Below are 20,017 nucleotides of genomic sequence, written 5' to 3' on the forward strand. Positions count from 1 at the left end.
ATAACAAAGAACTCACTGCAAGTCTCTGACTATATTGGAGCAGATAGCATCATTCACGTCACTTTGGCAACTTTTCCCCAAATGCCTCCTCCAAAGCTAAGTACACTAACTTCCCACTCCTACGCTCTCTATTCTTGCTCTTACATTGACCTTCTGCTCACAAAATGGAAAGTGAAGAGAAGAAAAAGATAAATAAAACAGATTTACAGTGTACAAGTCGGAGGCACAGTGCCCAACGCAAATCACAGAGGAACAAGTTTATTCCTGGTACAACTGTATCCATCTCTAATCCCAGCTTTCACTTTCCTCCCCCTCTAGCTGTGGTGTATCTGTTATCAAGGCCACATTTGAAGGTGTTAGTTAGATAACATTCTTTAGCACTGAGACCACTGTTTATTTCTGAAAAGTACTGCATACAGTTTAACAAAAAAGAACAGTGTTTTGAAAAATGGGACAGTCTGTGACCAGGCTAGAAAGAAAGAGGGAGAGGAGTCTCTTGACCCCTCTTGGGGCTTTGGCCAACAGTTTATCCCACATGAAAGCTTGAAATCAAAGCCTTTCTGCAATACCTTTAAGAAAAGGTATCCGCTTTTACATCCCTGCTGCTACTTTTTCTGTCTACTGGAAGACTAAAACATTGTGATGCTAAGGAACTGATACTCTTAAATAACAAGGAGAGCACCTCAAAAGCTATTATTATAGGAAACATATTTTTTGAAAATAGAAAGCAAATGTGCCCTCACTCAATAGGTGGTTCAACAGAGTTGCTCAGCTGTTTGAGTAGCTGTCTCCTTTGTTGTGTAAGAAATCAGAAGTTAGTGAAATTCCTGGAAAGATTATAAATACCCATCTCCCCTCTCTTTACTGCCAGGCTTCCTGGAATAATCTGCTGTCCCTGGTTACTGTGTTCTCCGTAAGAGAAAGCCGGAGGTTTTTCTAGGAATGGAAAAAGCATATGGATGGATAGCTGTCACAGTTCCTTCCAAGAGGATGTATAGCGGTGCTGCATGCTACCTTGGGGCCTGTGCTATATCACTGTCCTGATATATTGTCTCTGTGTGCTAGAAAGTAGAGGAAAAAGGTGGTATGAAAGGATGTTCTGCAGTCATTTAACCTCGTGCTACTTTGGCTTTAATCCTGAAGTTTGTCTTTCTGTGCTGTGCCTACTAAAGTAATTTGGGCTTGGAGCAACCATTGTGGAAAAATCTGTAAGCATAAAACCATCATTTGTGGGTTTCTGGCTCAAGCAACCATTGGTAAAATCAACTTTTCATCCTCCACTATGGGGGCTTTCGGTAGATGGCATCCAAAAGGAAATCACACCAGTGACTTCCACCCACAACAGACTGGCAGCTAGTCTCTTGTCACAAAAGGTCTCCTTGGAGAAAAGCTCTTGTGGTAGTCTCTACACATTACAAGGAGTCTGAGTTACTCTTCCAGAACAGAACCAGCCACAAGTATCCTATAACTAATTAGTACTCACTTGGATACAATACCGCAGTCTTTTGTCTCTTGAGTAAGTGAAAAGCTGGGCATGAAGAATCAGCAGGGAAAGGAGAAAAAAAAAAAAAAAAAAGAATGACAAAAGAGATTATCCCCATATATTGAAGAAATTTTCCATGGCAAAAGCAGCTAAACATCTCACAGATAAGAGATAAATTGGAATAAACAGCTGTCAGTGTTAAATAAATATCCTGGATAATGTGCAGGACAGAAATAACTACAGCATCGTCAAACTCCTTTCTTCACTTTATTTAGCTGTTCGTGCATGTAGCTCCCAATCTTTGCACTGCTTCAGTTAGCGGAGCATTTATTTTTGAATCAGCTGCATTTGTTAAGACTGTAACAACGAAAGGCATTTCCTGAGAAGCTACAAGGATGAGCTGCAAGAAAGAACAACAGCTAAGGAAATGCGGGACCCTAGTAGTGCTTTTCATCTTCCAAGTTCAGATTTTTGGTTTTGATGTTGACAATCGACCTACAACAGATATCTGCTCGACACACACAATTTTACCTGGACCAAAAGGTGAGGAATATGAGGTTACTAATGCTGAGACCAGTACTGATAAAGGCTGATTTTTTAAAATAGATGTGGAACGCTTGTGGCACAGGCTGGGGATGAAAGATCTAAATTACTGCAGACCGTACAAATGTCTAGAAAAGTGAAACTGTAGTGGGGGAAAGTGATGAAGCAAGGAGATTTGAATTTGCTTTACTTTAGTTTCAGGAATTGTCTTGCATATTCTCATATAAATTAAAGTTGTCCTTTTGCACCTTTCTGCAGCCATATAAATCTTCTCTTACTTCTTGTATTCATCACATAGCCGGTACAGGTAGCAGCCATAAATTGAGGAACTTTGTCTGAAAGTAAGCACCTATTTTGAACTGTTGATGGCTCACTTTGCATATAGGTAGAGAGAGAAATGCAATATTTAAAATGATTGTATTGACATCATTTCCAAATGCTTACCTGTAAACAGAGCTCTGCTGCATTCATCAGACCTGATAGAGAAGCTCCTGTTGAATTAAACACCACCTTCACTGCAGACCTCAACAAGAATTAGATCAGCTCTGGCATGTGCAGTTCTTTTGTCTTCAAAATTCTTTGCAAATGTCTGAAACCAAATTTTCTGCATTAACTTACTTTTTGGGTAACATAACTAATGTCGATGGAATTGCCTGGAGGGTACCTCAGCCAAAAATTAGGACCATGACATACAAATCTATCTTGCAATGAGAGATCTAAAATCTATATTCCACACCATGGCTACTGCAGTTCAAACTATTGCTTTCTTTTTTAGTAATTCATTGTATTTTTCTATAGGCTACGGATTGAGAGGAAAAAAAATTGCAACTGATTTAAATTTTAAGCAGAAAAAAGATTATCAAGTCTAAAGCATTGCTCCAGACTCATTTGTTTTTATGATGGATTATTCAAATGCATGTTGCTTAAAGGACCATTTTTAATCAGCAAATTAATTTCTTTATGATTACAAACCAAGCTTAAACTTTTGCTGCCACAGCATAAATGTAGAGAGATGTAATGATTCCCAGGGGAGCTAGTGGGAGTTTGTTTAGTTAGTACATGAATAATGGCAGGCTGGAGAACAAAGTTTGACAGAATTGTGTTTAACAAGTCATGAGGCTAATGAGGTGGTCTTGTGACAACATGAGAGTAGTTGGGACTCCAGGTGGTTTCTGTGGTCTATCTGGGACAGGGAGCACTTAAAGGTTAGATATCATGATTCTTTGCAAGTGCGGTACTGAGAAAGTCAGTATACATACATTTCCAGTCCTACTGCCCCCTGGCTGATGCTGCAATGGAGAAGCCAAACGTGTTGGCAGGGTCCTCACTACTACTGTAAAATTAGATTACCATAGCCAAGATCCATGATTGGTAAAAGGAGTGTAAATGAGCTCCAAGTTACTGGCTCAAATCCGTTGCAGGTCATCAAATACGTTTTGCAGTTTACATGATACGATCCTATAGCCTGATTTCAGGTCCTACCAGATCTGAGCTCATCCAGGGCAGTTATAAGCTGAAGAGCTGGGCAACTAAAGACAGAGCTGGCTGGGTGTGTGAACTACTCTGCTACTCCTCAGGCATCTCTTGCAGTTAGTGATGAAGCTTGCTGGCCTAATATGGCAGAAGCCAGTCTGTCCTGCTGCCAGTTTTCCTCTATCCATCTTGTGTCTAAAGACTCAGAGCACACGGTCCCCAGCCTAGGACCACACAACAGCTACAGGCAACACTGCTGCCCAGACTTTAACCCTGACAATGGACAAGGCTCAGACTTCCATTGCTGTAAGGTTTATTTTCTGTGCTACATTTGTTGTGCCCTTTTGTCAAACATTCTCCCAGATATAGGTTTTGACCCACACTGCACAAGTTCCTCCCCCTCACCTCCCATTTGCTCGGTGGTGACACAGCTATGGTGGTGTCACAAGTCAGAGGTCAGAGGTGCTGGGCTCCCACAGTACAGTGGCCAGCATCTTCCACCACCACAAGCCAGATTCCTGTTGTGGCAACTTCATCCCTCCATCCAGACATTAATGGGATACCTTGAGGATCTTATGGGACCAAGCACCTACATGTGCAAGGAATTCAAAGGTATTAAATAGTTTTGCAAAGCTGTGGTGGCACAAACTGTCCTGTGGGCTAAATCCACTGTGTGGGCCGCAAGTGGGATCAGCCTTGGTACCACACAGCAGTAATGCTGCTCTTCCCATCACACGACACCATGGAGAGGAGGCTAAGGGAGGAGAGACGATGTTTGGAGAGATTCAGGCCTTATCACCCTTACATTCTTGCACTGTTGAAGGCTGCAGTACTCACTTCATCATTTAGGCATTCATAGTTAATACAGGAGCAAGCACTTGACCTTCCTGCATGTTCATCCCAAAGATCACCTGTTCAGAAAGAGTCATCGGTGTCACTGCTTGTACCAGCCACTTGTAACTTTTCCAGATAATTTGTGTAAGCCAAGCTCTTCCCCTTCAAAAATACAGCCTTGTTTATGCTCTGACCTGAGAGGTCACAAGAGAGGTATGATATGAGTGATGGGATGAAAAGAAAGGGTAATTCCAGGCTGATCACCAGGAAAGTCTTCGAACCAGTTGTGACAGACCCAGCAGTCTCCCAAAGTGTGTCAGCAGAACCACAAAACACAAAGAGCTAGAAAATACTCTGGAAGGACACAATCTCATAGGAACAGCAGAAAGACAGCAGACATCCTGTAAGTCTTTTGCACTTTCAGTTGCTATGATAAGCGTCTGCCTGAGTTAAACTGTTCAGCATTTAGAAATGAATAAGGGTTTCAGCCTGACCCCTGGTGGTTATTTGCGATCTAAACCAGGCTCTCTGCAATCCCCTCCATCTATCTGCTGCTTTTCCATGCCTGATGCAAGAAAATGAATGTTGAGGTCTATTTTTAAAGAATTATGCAAAGAAATTTTGAATATATATAATATATATAAGAGAAAAAAAAAAAAAAAAAGCTGGCCCTTCTCTCCCAGTCTCCCTTTCTATGCAATGATCAGGTCACTTCTCAAAAAGAGGGGAATTTTTTAATGAACCCTGGTGCAATGGCTGTCTTATCCTGGCTCCTTGAGAAAGCTTTTGAGGTACATGGCAAATTGGCTTGTATAGAAGTTAAAAATAGAAATCTGAGAAGTGTTTTCTGTGACCCTTATTGAAATACTGGAAAAGAAGCAAATTCATGCTTTGGACCAATATATGTGTTCCGCATTTGTAACTAGTGATTTTTGGTGTTTGACATGAGACATTTAAGAAGAAATTGGATTTAGCTGGGTTGATTTGGTGAAGTACCTCTGAAAATTTAGTTTAGGCAATGCTTATCCACAGCTGGCTAATTAGGACAGTAAAGACCAAATTCTGTACTCCATTAACTTCTTGGGAACAAACAGAACCAGATCTAGCATAAATAATGCAATGAATTTCCCAGGGTAGCCAAGTGCTTTGACTAGCAAAATTAGTTATGGCCCCATTGCTTACTTTCAACCCTTCCAAGCCTGGAAATAGGCTGGGGGATGCTGATCCTGAGAGAGGAACCAGAAACTATGGGAAAGCAGCAGCAAACACTGTGAAAGGAAAAGCACCAGCTGTCAATCCATGCTCCAGCCTGAGTAAATCAATAAGCCAAAACATGAGGGCAGAAATAAACTGAGAGCCCAAAACTTTGACTACTAAACTCCTAACAAAAGCTTGAGCAGGGGGAGAAGAATAAGGCACAACATTGCAGAAGTGCAGAGCAAGGCTAGAGCTGATTTCATGTGAATTTGGGGGAGTGTGTCTGAGCATTGAATCCAGATCTTGCTGTCTTGCTATCTTGCTATCAGGTCCCAGATCACTTCCTTTGAAATCCAGACACGGGAACTTCAAAGGCCTTGAATCAGGCCCAGGTTGAGAAACTGGAATGAGATGAAATCTGAAGAGTATTGGGAGTTTCCCATAGCAATTCAGATGGAAAGCATTTCCTTACTATTATTGCTGACAAATGATGTTTATAAACTCTATGACTTTGGCTGGCTCCTCAAAATAGCATTTACTGTGGTCTCCAGTATAGCTGTCCATCTCTCAACTTTAATCGCGCTTACGCAATTCCACTCCTGGAAAATCTAAAACTCTCTCAGAAACCAGATATGCTGCTATCCACATTTTCTTCCGAAAATATAAAGTGCCTTACCACATCCTATAGGCTGTTCAAACCTACAACTAAGCTTCCCTCTTAGCACCTCACGTTTGATCTGAAGAGCCCTTTATAATCAACACATAATTCTATTTTGTCATGGATTTTAGCCTTCATGTATTTTAGCACATGTTAAGTTTCTGATGTTTATCAGCCTGAGTTATAAAGCATGCATGTGGGCACTTAAATACAAATTCAGAAGATATCGGGTCTGTATTTCTTACCCATGTTGGTTTGATTCCTCACCCAAACCACCGTAACACATGGGTCTTTGAGATCACATCATAATGGCAGGGGATCAAGTGGAGAAGCTTAAATTGGGACAGATCAAGTGAAAGATGAATCAGAAACAATTTAAATTATTTCTGTGTTATCAAAGACACAATATATGTCCCATCCGTGCACAAAGGCCCACACTTTCAAGTAATCCAGATAAGTGGAGCTTCATAGAACCTAGTGAGGGTCTGAGTGTGGCTCATGCAATGCAGTAGAAGTGGGTATTTCTAGTGAATTCAATATCTCCTTATAAGTGGAAAGCAGAAAAGTGAGCAGATAATCCAATTTATTCCTGAAGATGCATTCCATTTCACCAGGAAAGGTGACTGGGCCCCTGCTGTCTAACTTGGAGCTGGGTAAAGAGAAGAGTACCCAAGAAATTGTGAGCAAAACACTTCTATTCTCATAATGCAACCTGTGGAGCCTTGCATGTTCCCTGCAGGGCACTTGGAAGAGAGGCTATGGGTGAAGTTACACACTACAGCTGGACTGATCTGTCGTTTTTTTTCTCCAAAAGGGGAGGCCCAATATCTTTTTCTTCCACCATTCAGACTGCACGGTCCTACCTTCACCTTGCGCTGGCTCAGCTGTATATTCATCAGAGTCCTCCAGCTTATTAAAAATGTGCACTTTTATTTGCCTTATTGGTATTTCCCTCTTCATTCCAATAATTCATTAAACACAGGGTCAGAAGAGTGCTCAAAATCACCCAAATTGGGACAGAAGTACACAAGTCAGTGCTGAGGTCAGACAGGAGGAGGAAAGACAGGGAAGGGCACATCACGTCAGATCGATTCCAGCCAGATTATATCATTTTACTCCAGGGCAGGACAAGAAATCATGTCCTCACTAATCGCATGCAGCTTGGAAACAAGAACCCCCTCAGCTACGGGAAATTTGCTAAGTGTCTAAAAGACAACGAAAGTGAAATTAGAGGAAATCTTCAGTCTTTCCATTGACGTAACTGTGACATGCTTGTACAATGGAAAGACAAAATGTTTTGGTGTTGGTTATTTATTTATTTGTTTCTTGGAGTCTGCGACTCCCTCTGGTGACCAAACCTCTCAACAGAGAGAGTACGCATCCAAGTGCTGCAAAGGCTCAGCTCAGCGTCAGTAGGCTGCAGTACATGGTATGTCCTTTTTTCTGTTCAGACTATCTGATGTAGGAGAAGAACTGTGCTTTAGCCCACCAAAGGCAGAGTTTTTATCAGCTGAAATGGGGGGCATGCCCAGGGATCGTGGAGGAAGGTACCCGGGGCTGTGATGCATGCTGAGCCTGCAGGCTCAGGGAGCTGAACCTGGGACTGTTGGGAGGGATCTACAGAGAATAGGCTTTGTCCTTCTTTTTCTTCAGAGGAAGCATTTAATTGATTCACTGTAAAGGAGAGGCTTAAGAAACATTAACATTTATGGAGTATTTTTGGTCAGGAGACAGGAATTGCAGCTGACCTGAGGCCACGGCTTGTCAGAACACCTGGAGACATGTCTGAGTAAAACCCTGCATGGAGCCAGGGTGTCTCATCAGAGCTGTGAGTGAAGAGGCTTGTTACTAAGTGTTCCTGGAGAAAAACATGCCTGTTAGAAGCCCCCTCCCAGCTTTAGACCCCACACAGCCTGCAGATTTGCTCTCGCCCAGATTAGGGCTGCATCTCCAGATAAGTGTGGCCTCTGTAATCCCTGGGGATTACAGTGTGATTCTCCAAGATCCGGGGTCAGCCCCCGATCGCGAGGCTTGGGGAGCCACTAAACATATGTGAACAATTTAACCTGAAAACTTCCTCCGCTCATGAATACAAACCAAATAAACTGCCAACAAAAGGCTGAGGAAGGAAATATAAATCACCCGAAGGTCAGTAAATTCTTGCTAATTGCATTCTTACTAAATGTAACCTCTCAACATTGCATTGTTCAGTGAAACTTCTAAAGAGGCAGAGATCCTTTCAACTGCCTAAAAATCCTGCTGATTATTAGACCTTCAGCATTTCACTGAGCTTGTTTATAGGAGAAGAAAGGACTGGGTTTTCTCTTGCTCAATTACAGTTACAGTTTTCTAATGGCTGCAGAAGCCATTTACTGCTTATCATTTCCTCTTTTGTTCTGTCTTGCACAGTCCCAAGCTGGAAGAGTCTAGCAACTTATTGTTTCATGTATTAACTTAAATATTCTGATAATTTAAATCTGTCACTCAGAAGAAGTGAATCAGCTTGCAGGAATATGAACAGGTAGAGAAAAGGCTGTGCTTCAGCTACTGGCTTCCAGTGCTTCATCCACAACCATATCAGGCATATATATCAGGATCATATTTTATTTATTTCTGTAAGAAAATTCATGTAGCATAAAGCACAGTGGTACAAAAAATCAAAAACTCACTCTAGAGCACAGCCAGAAGTTAGATTTCCCTTTCTGTCAGACCACAAAATAAGTGGCTGGTACACGGGGATGCCCCATCTATATGAGGTCCCAGAAGAAAAGGAGAGATCCTTATTATGAATTAGACAGAAAGCCAGCTCATCTCCTGTCCAAAACAAACTTTCACACTCCCTCCTACCTCGTTGCAAATCACGGTAACACCACGAGGGGGGAGCATAACTCAAGAGTTCACATTGCTTGCCAAAATTTATGATCACTGCACGCAACAGCTAAAGGCAGGCACAATGGATTTATAATTATAACACCATTTTTCCAAGCACTGGGATCAATCCAGTATTACATTAACAATGAAAGGGTACAACTAATTAATGCTGTTGGCTTCTACCCTTGCTTTGCCTATCCATTCTCAGATGTGATACTGGGAGAAAATCAGGATTTCCCTTCTCCTCTTGCAGACAGGCAAATTAGCATTATTCTTATTTTCCCAGGTAATGGAACTAAGGCAGGAGATGGTAGGCTGCTTTATGCCAAGATGAAATAGGTGATAGATCTTCCTTCCCTGTCCTTTAGGTTTTTAGATGGTTTGAGCAATAACTGGGACTATACAGGAGATGTTAGCAATAAATTTGAGACACCTCCTAATTCCTCAAAATCTCCAGATCAAACTTTCCCATACCTTTTACTCCTTTCACCTGTCTGCTCTGAGCCATGAGTCTAATGCCCCATACACTAGCTTCATCTCTGGCAGCCCCACCTGTCCAAAGTCTCAGAAAAACCCACTGCATCTTTTAGTAGCTCTAAACATTGTAACTGAGATTGGAAGAAAATACCTCTGGGGAGTAATCACAGCTTCTCTGCTGGTATATTGACTTTCTTTCCAGGATTCTATTTCTAAGATTAAGTGCCTAAGCAATGCTTTGAGAACAGCAGCCTCGCTAGAGCCTTAACCCAACAGAGCGGTCCACAAGACACAGAGAAGGTGACTGGATGGTGAGGGTGACAGGTAGTCCCCTGGGTAGGAAGGTCAGCAGGAATCTCATCTGCTCTCCTGCATGCTCACAGCCCAAAGAAACTCCCTCAGCTGTTTCTACAACAAACCCAGCATTACAGCATCTCTTGCACATGGAAATTCATTGCACTGGTAAAGGCTGGAAGTGAAAAGGCTCTTAAGTCTCCCTTCCCTGCTGGACAGTGTGGCCCATTTGTTAAATAACCCCATGTTACATTTCTAGTCAGAACTCATACAGCTTTTCCAGACTTTTAATCGCACCCTGATTCCTTTCTGTTATCACACATTTCCTCTCCTGCATGGGTTTGCAGACCGTGAACACATCAGCTCTTAACCTTTTCCTTGAATTTCATTTTACAAGCTCTTTGCCAACCTCTGGGAATCTTTTCTGAATTTCTGCCCTACTGCGAAGTGATTCTTACAGTTTTCTGAAGAGTTTCACAGGTGGGTTTAGAAAGGACAATTGCTTCATTTCTCAGTCGTAAATGATGTTAGCACTGAGGTCAACAGCAAAATTAAACTGCAAATTCTCTGGCTCTGCTGTCTGATGACCCCCAGACAAGTACCCAGTACAAGCAGGTATCCTTCCATCAGCTTGAGGCTAAGACCCAAAGCTTTATCAGGATTTTAAGAAGCTTGGCTTTTGGAAATACATACTGACTTATCAAGTAACTTTGAAGAACCAGTGAGAATAAAAAGATGTTTAAAACTTCTACTTCTGACTGGTTACAGTCTTTTCCTTTCCTATTTTGTCCTGAGGCAGCTGGAATTAAAAACAAAGTGCCTGAGTGAACCAGCACACGTCAGGTTTTTGTTTGTCTCTCCCTCTAACAAATGCTTCTTCCCTCCAACTCAGACTGAATTTCAGCGCTTTATCATTCTCAGTTTGGATCACTGATGACCATCCCCAAGAGTATCCTGACTGATGGGGTGAGTTTGCCCCTCACAAGGGAGCCCCAGCACTACAGATTTTGTGGCACACACTCGCATGCCAGAGGACCCCCTGCTACATTTTGTATGCTGCAGTTAATGTGCCCCATTTCTCATCTCTCATCACCCCATGAGACACCCCATGATATGCTATGTCTTGGCTATAAGTAGAAGGAGGTAAATAATGAGTGGGTAGCTTTTTTCACAAAACAGTGAGGACACACAAAGAAACAGTCAATCTGAAAGCAACCATGGGAAGCTACTTCCCAGCACATTAAATCATTGACCTCTTTGCTACAGGATATTGTAGGAACCAAAAATCTAACTGCGTTTAAAAGGCTCGAGACTAATCCATGCATAGTAGAATAAGAAGTGGCTCTCACAAGTTGCCTGGATGCGGTCCTTGGGTCAGGTGAGCCCTCCAACCATTGCTCATGGGGAGCAGTCACCCTCAGCACACCCTGAACACTTTCTGCCAGGGCTGGAGACACCATCCTTGGTGAGACGGGTTACCGGTCTTGTCATGTAATGCTGTTCTTCTGTCCTTCTCTCTGTCCTTCTTCTTGTCTTGCAGACAATGGGACAATGGTAGGGAACAGGCGAGGAATTTTGGAAGGCTGTCTGTATTCAGTGCTGGTCTTTTGCTGCAGGAGGGTGCAGGTGTCCCCCCAACAGTTGTAAAAAAAAAAAAAAAAAAAAAAAAAAAAAAAAGGAAAGATCTCCTCAGGTCAAAATTAAGAAATAGAAGATAAAATAATCTGTTGTACCTCTGGTTTTCTGTTTTGCTGCATAATCTCAAATGAAATTCTGTGCAACTTCTTTCTTGAGGAAAGAGATAACACTTCTTTCCCATTACTAATCACTGTCTTGCTCTTTCAAACAGCAAGCTGCTCAGTAAGAGGCTGTCTCTTACTATACTTATGGGCAGTAACCTGTGTAATAGGACCTTGGTCTCATTCGGGGAAATCTCTGCACTACTCTAATGAATGCAATGAATTTACTTCCTCTAGATACTCTGGGAATGACTAATTCAAAATGAAGTATTGGAGTAATTGCAGAAGACATTTGCTATGTTAACACATGCCACCTGTCAAAAACTGAAGGCAAGACTTCTGCCACACTAAGTGCTAATGTCTATGCTAAGATCTATTGCAACACATTTATAATCCTCTTGTTTCTATAACATCTGCATACCTTGAACTCAGAGTCACTAGGAACAATTAATAAATTCCATTGTCTCCCTTGGCATTTCTCCCTGGTGTGCTCAGGTTTTTCAATATTTATCTATTGAATAAATTCAATTCATTTATTTATCTGCTTTGTAACTAATAGCACTTAAAGGATAAGAATTAGAGTTGGTGTATAATCCTTATGTTGGAACAGATTCCCCCAAAGGGAAAATTTTTAGCTTTTCCTAATGGTCAGATTCATCGGCTCTTCTTTGGAAATTTATCCCATGGCTACTGTGCCCTCAATGTGAAATAAAAAGAAGTAAGTAGAAAAAAAATTGACAGTGAACTTTACTTTCTGAGAATGTATACCTGTTCTTACTGCACTGAGTTAAATGTCCCATGATGGTTTATTTTATGTTTCTGGAAGGAGATGAAGGTGAAAAAGGAGATAGAGGAGAAGTGGGCAAACAAGGAAAAGTTGGACCAAAAGGACCTAAAGGTATTTATGTTGGTTTGTTGGCTATTACTGGTATATGACTATCAACGTACAAAACTGTACTGGTGCATATGATCAGTGTTGTTTAATGCTTTTCATTCCTCTCACCCCAGTGGATTTCACAATGCCTGTCAAATATTAATCAGGGAACCTAACAATGCTCTGAGAGTTTGGTGCAATTCATGCCAATAGATACTGAAGCTACACCTGGCAATAAATCCAAAGCAAATTTCATGTAATAAATCAGCACTTTTACAGATGATCTCCCAAGTGACAACCATAAGTGTGGTACAGAAGACTGAAAACTACCTAAATCATACGTACAACCAGAAGGATTACTGTTCTCTTACTGAAATTATCCTTTAGGTGTAACTGAACTTTGAGAGTTACTTCCTGGCAATACATCAGGATGCTCAACAAAATTCAGTCTCAGCTGTCCCCATTCTGCAGAAAACCAAACTGAGAAACAAAGTTCCTCTGAGCAAGCAGCACCAGGGCTGAGAACGAGGAGCCAAAGGAGTGTCAGGACTCATATTAAACATGTCCCACACCTTCACAGCGAGCTCAGCAGAGCACTCTGAGGCTCCAGACGTGATAGCGTCAGCCTTGTTTGCATACCCTAACTCAAAAGCTTAATGTATCATTAAAGTTTAATGATAATGCAATCCGTGTTCTTTCTTCCTTGACAGTGGTCTAATATTTTAAGTTTAATCAGAAAAGTGTCTAGCTTTATAGAATCTTTACAAACATCCTGTTATTACTGTTATAATGAAAACCTTCTTCATTTTTAAATGAACTCATATGGCTTTGCTTCTTACCTTAAAAAAGATCGGGTAAGATTCAAGCAGACCAGGTAACAAACCAATTAAGAAGTGACTTAGTGATGTTAACTTCAGTGTGCAAAGTGAGACTTCTAGAAATTAGAACTTAAACTATCAATCAGTCAAAAAGGCACCCATTATTTCGGTGCTCCAACGACTGAGAAAACACACACAGCACAAACAGTAGTTCCCTATTTGCAATCCTGCTTCGATAGAGGATTCCCAGCAAAGCCTGAGTACTTCACCTCCCAAACAAACCCAAGGCTTTTGTCTGGGGTAGAGAAAAAATCAACAGAGATCAAAATGCTGATGGCCTAGGTTGGCTGTGAAGTTAAATCAATACTCACTAGGAGTTTTAGCTTGTATTTTCTGTACAAAAATATGATGTTTGTGAGCAGCTGAACAGGCAGTTTTGCTAAGGTGCCTTGCAGTGCCCTGCAGGTATCCCACAGTAGCAACGATCTGAACCTGTGCTGCCTGCAGGGAGCCACTGTGGGCCTTGTTTAAAGGCTGGTTTCTGGCATTGGAGTCACTTTGCTGTTCCCTGACAGAAGAGAGGAGCTACCTGTAACCCTGCAGCTCACAGAAACACCTCAGCATCCCAGGCTGGTTCAAGCAAGCTTCATTTATAAAACTTTCTAAATAAAAGTTAAACTGTAAAGCTTGTAATCTGTTCATGTGTATACTCATGAGCACACTTGTGTCCATGCCTTACATTTGGATGGGCCACACTTGGGGAAAACAGCAGCAGTAAAGGGCTAGCGTCTTGGGGAAGAAAGGACAGAAGCCATCCATACCTTTTTCATCCTATTTCTTCTCTCAGGAAACAAAGGAACTGTGGGGGATGTTGGTGACCAGGGAATGCTTGGGAAAATTGGTCCTATTGGTGGAAAGGGTAAGTCCTGGTCTGGGAACTTTTTTGTTTTGTTTTGTTTTGTTTTGCTTTTTTTCCCTCAAGGTAAATACGTGTTTTGTGTGAGTTCCAGGTATGGAGGTATATTAAATACCTGCTGTGACCAGTGATCTCCAGAGAAAACTGTGCATAAAGATCAGTGATGAGAGCTAACTGAAATAGTTTTATTTCCTGTGTGCAATGTATCACTGACATGGCTAAAAATAATTTGCTATGTGAGTTAAAAAAACAGTCCTTTGAGATGATAAAAGAGAAAGAGATAAAATCTGGCCCTTGTGAAGGAAGTAGCAAGATCTTCTGAGATCTTGGAAAGAGATAGCCAAACCAGTGCCTCTGCTTTAGATGCTGAAGGGCCTGAGTCAATACTCTGCTGGTGCTCAGGAGGCCACACCTGGTGATCCACATTGGTGTGCGAGGTGTCACCAAGTGATGCCCAAGACAGCCAGGTAAGGGGAGGATTTTTAAAGTTTTAAGAGAGCACTTACATAACGCAGGACAACCACTCCTTGCAAATCAAGGCAGACTCCAAATCTACTTGGAAAATCATTTCATGAAATTATTGGCCTGGAAAGAGTCTCAGGCTTTTCTTTTAGAGCTACTTAAGAAGAAATATTGCTTCTGCCACGAGGAGACCTGCCTCAAAAGCTCAGCAGGGATCCACTATCCTAAGGGGAACTCTGTGGTCTCTAAACCAAAGCATCAGCCCAGACAGGCGGGTGAGTGGGTGGAACAAGCTCTCCTGGGAGCTTCTCAAACCAATGCTTTTTAATAAACCCTTCATGGCCCCTAGCCAGCTGCACTATCAGAGAAGAACAAAAGAATTTGGCCTGAGGGATTAATTTTCAAAAGTACCTAGACAACTGAAGACGCAGATAGCTATCTCCTAAGATGTCTCCAAGCACCAAAGGAGACTAGAATTTAAGAATCCAAAAATTGTTTATCTGAAAGTAAACCAATGCTCTCAGCCTTTAAATCAAACTGTCAACCTGACTGTATAATGTATTGCCCCCTTCTAGGTGGATTTTTTTCTCTTTTCCTTTTTTTATTTGCAGAAGCAAAGGCCACTAAGTCACTGTTTAGACTGACCATTAAACGTTCAACTTCTTAAGGAAGCAACCCTGAAATTTCAGTATATTAGTGTGCAGGCTGTAAAGCTATGTTAATTAAAATGCCAGCCAGCTCCTGATTTCTGTTTAAAAATAATAACTATAATACAACCGTATAAAAGAAAAAGCGCATGAAAACATGGCTATCAACGAGGTAGAGCAAGTATTAACATTATTTGGCCTCTGAAGGTTTTAATTTTTAAAAGAAGAGCTGACACTAATTTTGGATATAGTCAATCTGCTCTTGATCCAGACAGCCAAGAGTTTTGACAGCTGTCAAATCACAGCTGACATTACTTAAAAAAGAAAAAAACAAACATGCTGGTCACCTGCCTTTATTAGCATAGCATTTGGAGAAGCAATTTCATTTTATAACAATCATTTTTGTGAATCACAGTACAAGGGGAAGGCAGCTGGAGGAAAATAAATCCTGTTTCCACGAACTACACCTGAAATGAAACACTGTTCCTTACTGACCTCATTTCATGCAGGTGCTAATTGCTGCCTGCAAACATAATCTGCTGCACACATGAATTCGGTGGCTTAGCGACCATAAGCCCCATATGGTCCCTCGTTCTGACATGAAGCTACCGACCCCACGAAAGGGCTGTGTCCTGCAAGGCAATGAGAGAGGCCAGGTCTCACCTCCCTGAGGTTTTCTGAGTGCTTTCAGCCTCTTGGGATCACTGGGCAGTTTATATTTAAAGCAGTACCAGGAACCAGCAGCACTCAAGATGTCTGTGTTATCAGTGAGTTAGCTATTAAAGAGTCCTCCTTATTTTCATTCACCAGAATTAATCATGGCTTGTTTGACTTGGCACATCTGCCAGTACAGTACATCTACCAGTACGGTACATCTAGCAGTACGGTACATCTGCCAGTACAGTACATAGGGGCTTCCTGTCAGAAGCACACCACTAATATTTTATTAAACAGGGTTCTCAAACACACTCCCCTGACATATGTACTGTCTGAGATCTGAAAATGTATTTTCCTTTTTATTCAGGTGACAAAGGAGCCAAAGGCTTAATAGGGGTGTCTGGAAAAAAGGGAAAAGCAGGTATGCTGTTCATCCTTCTCTGAAGAATGGTTGAGTTTTCTGGGTCTCTGTTTTTGGGGTTGGTTTGTCTGGAAAAACTTGAGAATGGGTGAAACAAACAGCAAAAGGCTGAAAAAGTTATGTTTAGCAAAATGAGGATTGGGCAGGGACATGACTGATGGCTATGAATATAAAAACATTCACAACACAGGGAGAAGTTAGCTAAAATAATAAAGAATGGTTGATAAGATAAAAACTAATATGTAAACAGGCCAGGAATATTTTTATACTGGAAACTAGAATAAAGTTTTGGAATACCAAAGGAATGAAGTCCTTTAATAGTTTCCTAATCGGATCACAAGGACAAAAATATATGTGATTGTAGACAGAGCACAATCTGTTGTCAGATCTCCTGTAAGCAATACATTTGCTTACCAGAGAATTTGGATTTGATGACCCAGAAGGTTCTTCTCTGTCCTAGTAACCTTGAATGTTTTCCCACCTTGAATGTTCAGATGTGTTCATTTATAAGACATTTCATAGGCAGCATCAGTCTGGCTCTTTATGGGAAACCATCAGCAAATTGTTTTCTTCCTGACAATAAGAGAGGAATAAACAAAACCTACACTAAGCCAAAATTCAGTTTACCAACAGAAAATATAACTGAGACTTCAGTGCTTGACAGGCTGATTATTTGAGTTGGTATCAACTTTTTCTGCTGTACCACAACTGTATGTAGCAGTCCAGTATCACGGTCCTTCCACTGAGGTATTTCCAGCACCACACAATACTCTTTCATTGAGAAAACAGTGATGCTGTTTCTGTCAGAAGTCTAGGGAATCAGTGCTGTTTATGGATACAGAGGTGCCAAAGGACACCTTCAGCATTCAGATGTGACATCGTGTGATCAACACTTCAAGCCAGTTCTCGGTAGCCAGATGGAATTGATGATGAGAGGGGTAGGAGATGTGTAAATCCTATACTGATATGGGTGGAAGGAAGATGGCAAACTGTTCCATCCCCATGTTTAAAAGGCTCCAGAAGGTTTGAAGGCGGGCTGTGGCTGACCCTACACACACACGTATACACACACAAGTATTTCTGAACAGATAAATCCTCTGTCCTTTGCATTGCATCAGGCACGGTCTGTGACTGTGGAAGATACCGCAGAGTTGTTGGACAACTGAATATCAACGTTGCTCGGCTTAACACATCCATCAAGTTTGTAAAGAATGGTAAGGGTTGTTATGTTGTGTATTTGCTGTGATTTATTTGGCTCTCATAACTTTTGTCACTGCTATTCTTCTACCACTGTTCTGTGGCAGAATCCAGGCAAAGACAGAGGGCTCACTGTGCGATGCAATGCAGTAACATACAGAAAGTAGGCAGTCTTGCACCTGTAAGGATACAAGCAGCTGATGAATAAAAGCAAATACAATACAGCAATGATCAATAGCACAACCGAAAGAATCACAAAAAGAACCAGGCACCACTTGCTAACTGCCTCTGCACTGTCAGCCTGCTCACCCTCAGGCTCAGTGGCCACTCAGGCAATGAAAGGAAAAAAGTTTGTGCAGACCTGGTCCAAATAGCCAGGAAAAGCACTAGGAACCTCTTGATCTTGCTGCTGCTGTGCAGAAGGGCTGCATTCATGGTACTCTCCTCATGCCTTCCCTCACTGTGAGTGTCATTGTCCTGTAATAAGGGAGACACCAGCACCCTAAAACCATGGGTTATAAAAAGTCACATTTGCATGCAGTGCTGTCAGCGGAACAGTGAAAAATGTCCCTACTAAAAGGAAGAAAAAGCATTTCCCAGCATGGCAGAGATTTTGAGAAGGCTCCACAACCTCTTCTAGGCCTCAGTTGATATCTGTAAATTAAAATGTGTCTGAAACTGTTCTATGGCCAACTGGCACAGCTCTCATCTATATTACTAAATCCTACAAAACTGAATGGCCATACCAAGAGTGGTCCTCTGCTAAACTGCACCTGCGGTAACTCTGGAGTTGTGTGGGAAAGTGTTATTTGCCCCAGGCCAAAGCTCTGGCCATTTCCAGTCCAGCAATCCAACAGCAGGATCAACTGCCAGTTAGCCAGGAATGCTTCTTGGCACTGCTTTATTCAACAGGATACGTGTTGCCTAAGAAATTTACCTTTTAAAGCTGCTGAGCAGCCACAGTTTCCTTCCTAGTCAATGCCCCTTGGTGGCTACAGCAGCTGTGAATATCAATCTGTATTTAAAATGGCTTATTTTAGCAGTAACATTGACTTTCTTCTGCATGGAAAGGGCCCAGAAGCTATCCATACCCCTGTGTTCCAATCCCACGGCACTCTTTCACGATCTATAACATACAATATGGCAATATGGCAATGACAGGGGTGTCAATAAAGCAACAGGGGTGATTCAGAGTTAGACACTGCTATTTGTCCATTTAGCATGCCTTGATTTGGTAAAATTTACTTTAAGGATGTCTGGTACTGAAGTGTCACAGGAGACAAATGCCAGTCAGGACTGAAGAGCCCTCATCCTAGTGCATGCACGGTGCTTGTCACTCCCACTAGTAGTCTCTGGTCATGTCCTCATTGTTCATCATAAATTCGGTGGTGGGAATACTTTTCTTCTCTCTCTTTCATTAATTCTGGTGTAAAAACCATCAAATTGAAGTTCCTTTGATAGCTGCTGAAATGCCATGAATGATTTTTTTTTTTTTTGCCTTTAGTTATAGCAGGCATCAGGGAGACAGATGAGAAATTCTACTACATCGTCAAAGAAGAGAAGAATTACAGAGAAGCCCTCATGCACTGCAGGGACAGAGGAGGAACACTTGCCATGCCTAAGGATGAGGCAACCAACGCCCTGCTTGCTGACTACATCTCCACAAGCGGCCTCTTCCGAGCCTTCATTGGGATGAACGACATGGAAAAAGAAGGGCAGTTTGTGTACGCAGACAGCAGCCCATTGCAGAACTACAGTAACTGGAAGGACGGGGAGCCTCATGACTCCACTGGCAGCCAGGACTGTGTGGAAATGCTCAGCACAGGAGAGTGGAATGACTCTGAGTGCCAAGTCACCATCTACTTCATCTGTGAATTCCTCAAGAAGAGAAAATAAATGTGCCACAAAAGATATCTGGCACCTTCTGTACATGCTGTAACCCCTCCTCATTCGTCCGCTGTAGGGAAAGCAGACAAAAAGGGATAAGTCTCCCTCCAGCCTTCACTTCACTGGGTTAAAAAATAACTACTGCTAGATGGCAGTGACCATAAAGTCAGCTCAGGTCTCCACCAACTGTGAATTTTTAATTAAATTTTAAGTGTAATTTGGGGTGGTTGGGCAAATTTAGAACACACAGAGGTGAACATGGGGAGGACTCACTTATCTCTGCTTCCCACTCTGTCACCCATCCCGTTGTGCTGAGGTGTGAGGAACCAATGGCACTTTTGTCTGCAAGTCTGTGCAGCTTGTATGTAACCTGAGAATAGATGGAGATGGGGCAGTTCTAACCTGATGACCCCCAAAAGCTGTGCAAGGATCTAGAAAAGTTTAGCATAAAGAAAACAGTATAAAGGAAGCAAAACCATTGCTGTAGGCAGTAAACAAGCACAAATAGTTACCTTTGTACCAATGTGCACTGCTGGTTTAACAAGTGACTGTGGGAACATATTATACCC

The 20,017-nt window shown here is 41.9% G+C and overlaps 1 protein-coding gene across 2 annotated transcripts; it reads left to right on the top strand.

Annotated features, from left to right (window-relative positions):
- Window positions 1-1,293: 1,293 nt before the first annotated feature.
- COLEC10 (collectin subfamily member 10) lies at window positions 1,294-19,490 on the top strand. Of its 2 annotated transcripts, XM_082753866.1 has the most exons (6): window positions 1,294-2,026; window positions 12,396-12,467; window positions 14,109-14,180; window positions 16,311-16,364; window positions 17,483-17,578; window positions 19,066-19,490. In XM_082753866.1, exons 1-6 carry the CDS (start codon window positions 1,879-1,881, stop codon window positions 19,455-19,457), a joined length of 834 nt encoding a protein of 277 aa, XP_082609992.1. In that variant the 5' UTR covers window positions 1,294-1,878; the 3' UTR covers window positions 19,458-19,490. The 2 variants fall into 2 exon arrangements, with proteins under 2 accessions (XP_082609992.1, XP_082609993.1); XM_082753867.1 differs by lacking the exon at window positions 12,396-12,467.
- Window positions 19,491-20,017: the final 527 nt, after the last annotated feature.

The sequence above is a fragment of the Aythya marila genome, assembly GCF_965140915.1.
Source record: "Aythya marila genome assembly, chromosome: 2".
NCBI classification, from domain to species: Eukaryota; Metazoa; Chordata; class Aves; order Anseriformes; family Anatidae; genus Aythya; species Aythya marila.

Excerpts from the sequence above, each read along its gene's own strand:
- COLEC10 (XM_082753866.1), top strand. The coding sequence starts at position 1,879 with ATGAGCTGCAAGAAAGAACAACAGCTAAGGAAATGCGGGACCCTAGTA. Across the intron at positions 14,181-16,310 it reads TGGTCCTATTGGTGGAAAGG|GTGACAAAGGAGCCAAAGGC; the intron begins GTAAGTCCTGGT and ends CTTTTTATTCAG. Across the intron at positions 16,365-17,482 it reads TGGAAAAAAGGGAAAAGCAG|GCACGGTCTGTGACTGTGGA; the intron begins GTATGCTGTTCA and ends GCATTGCATCAG.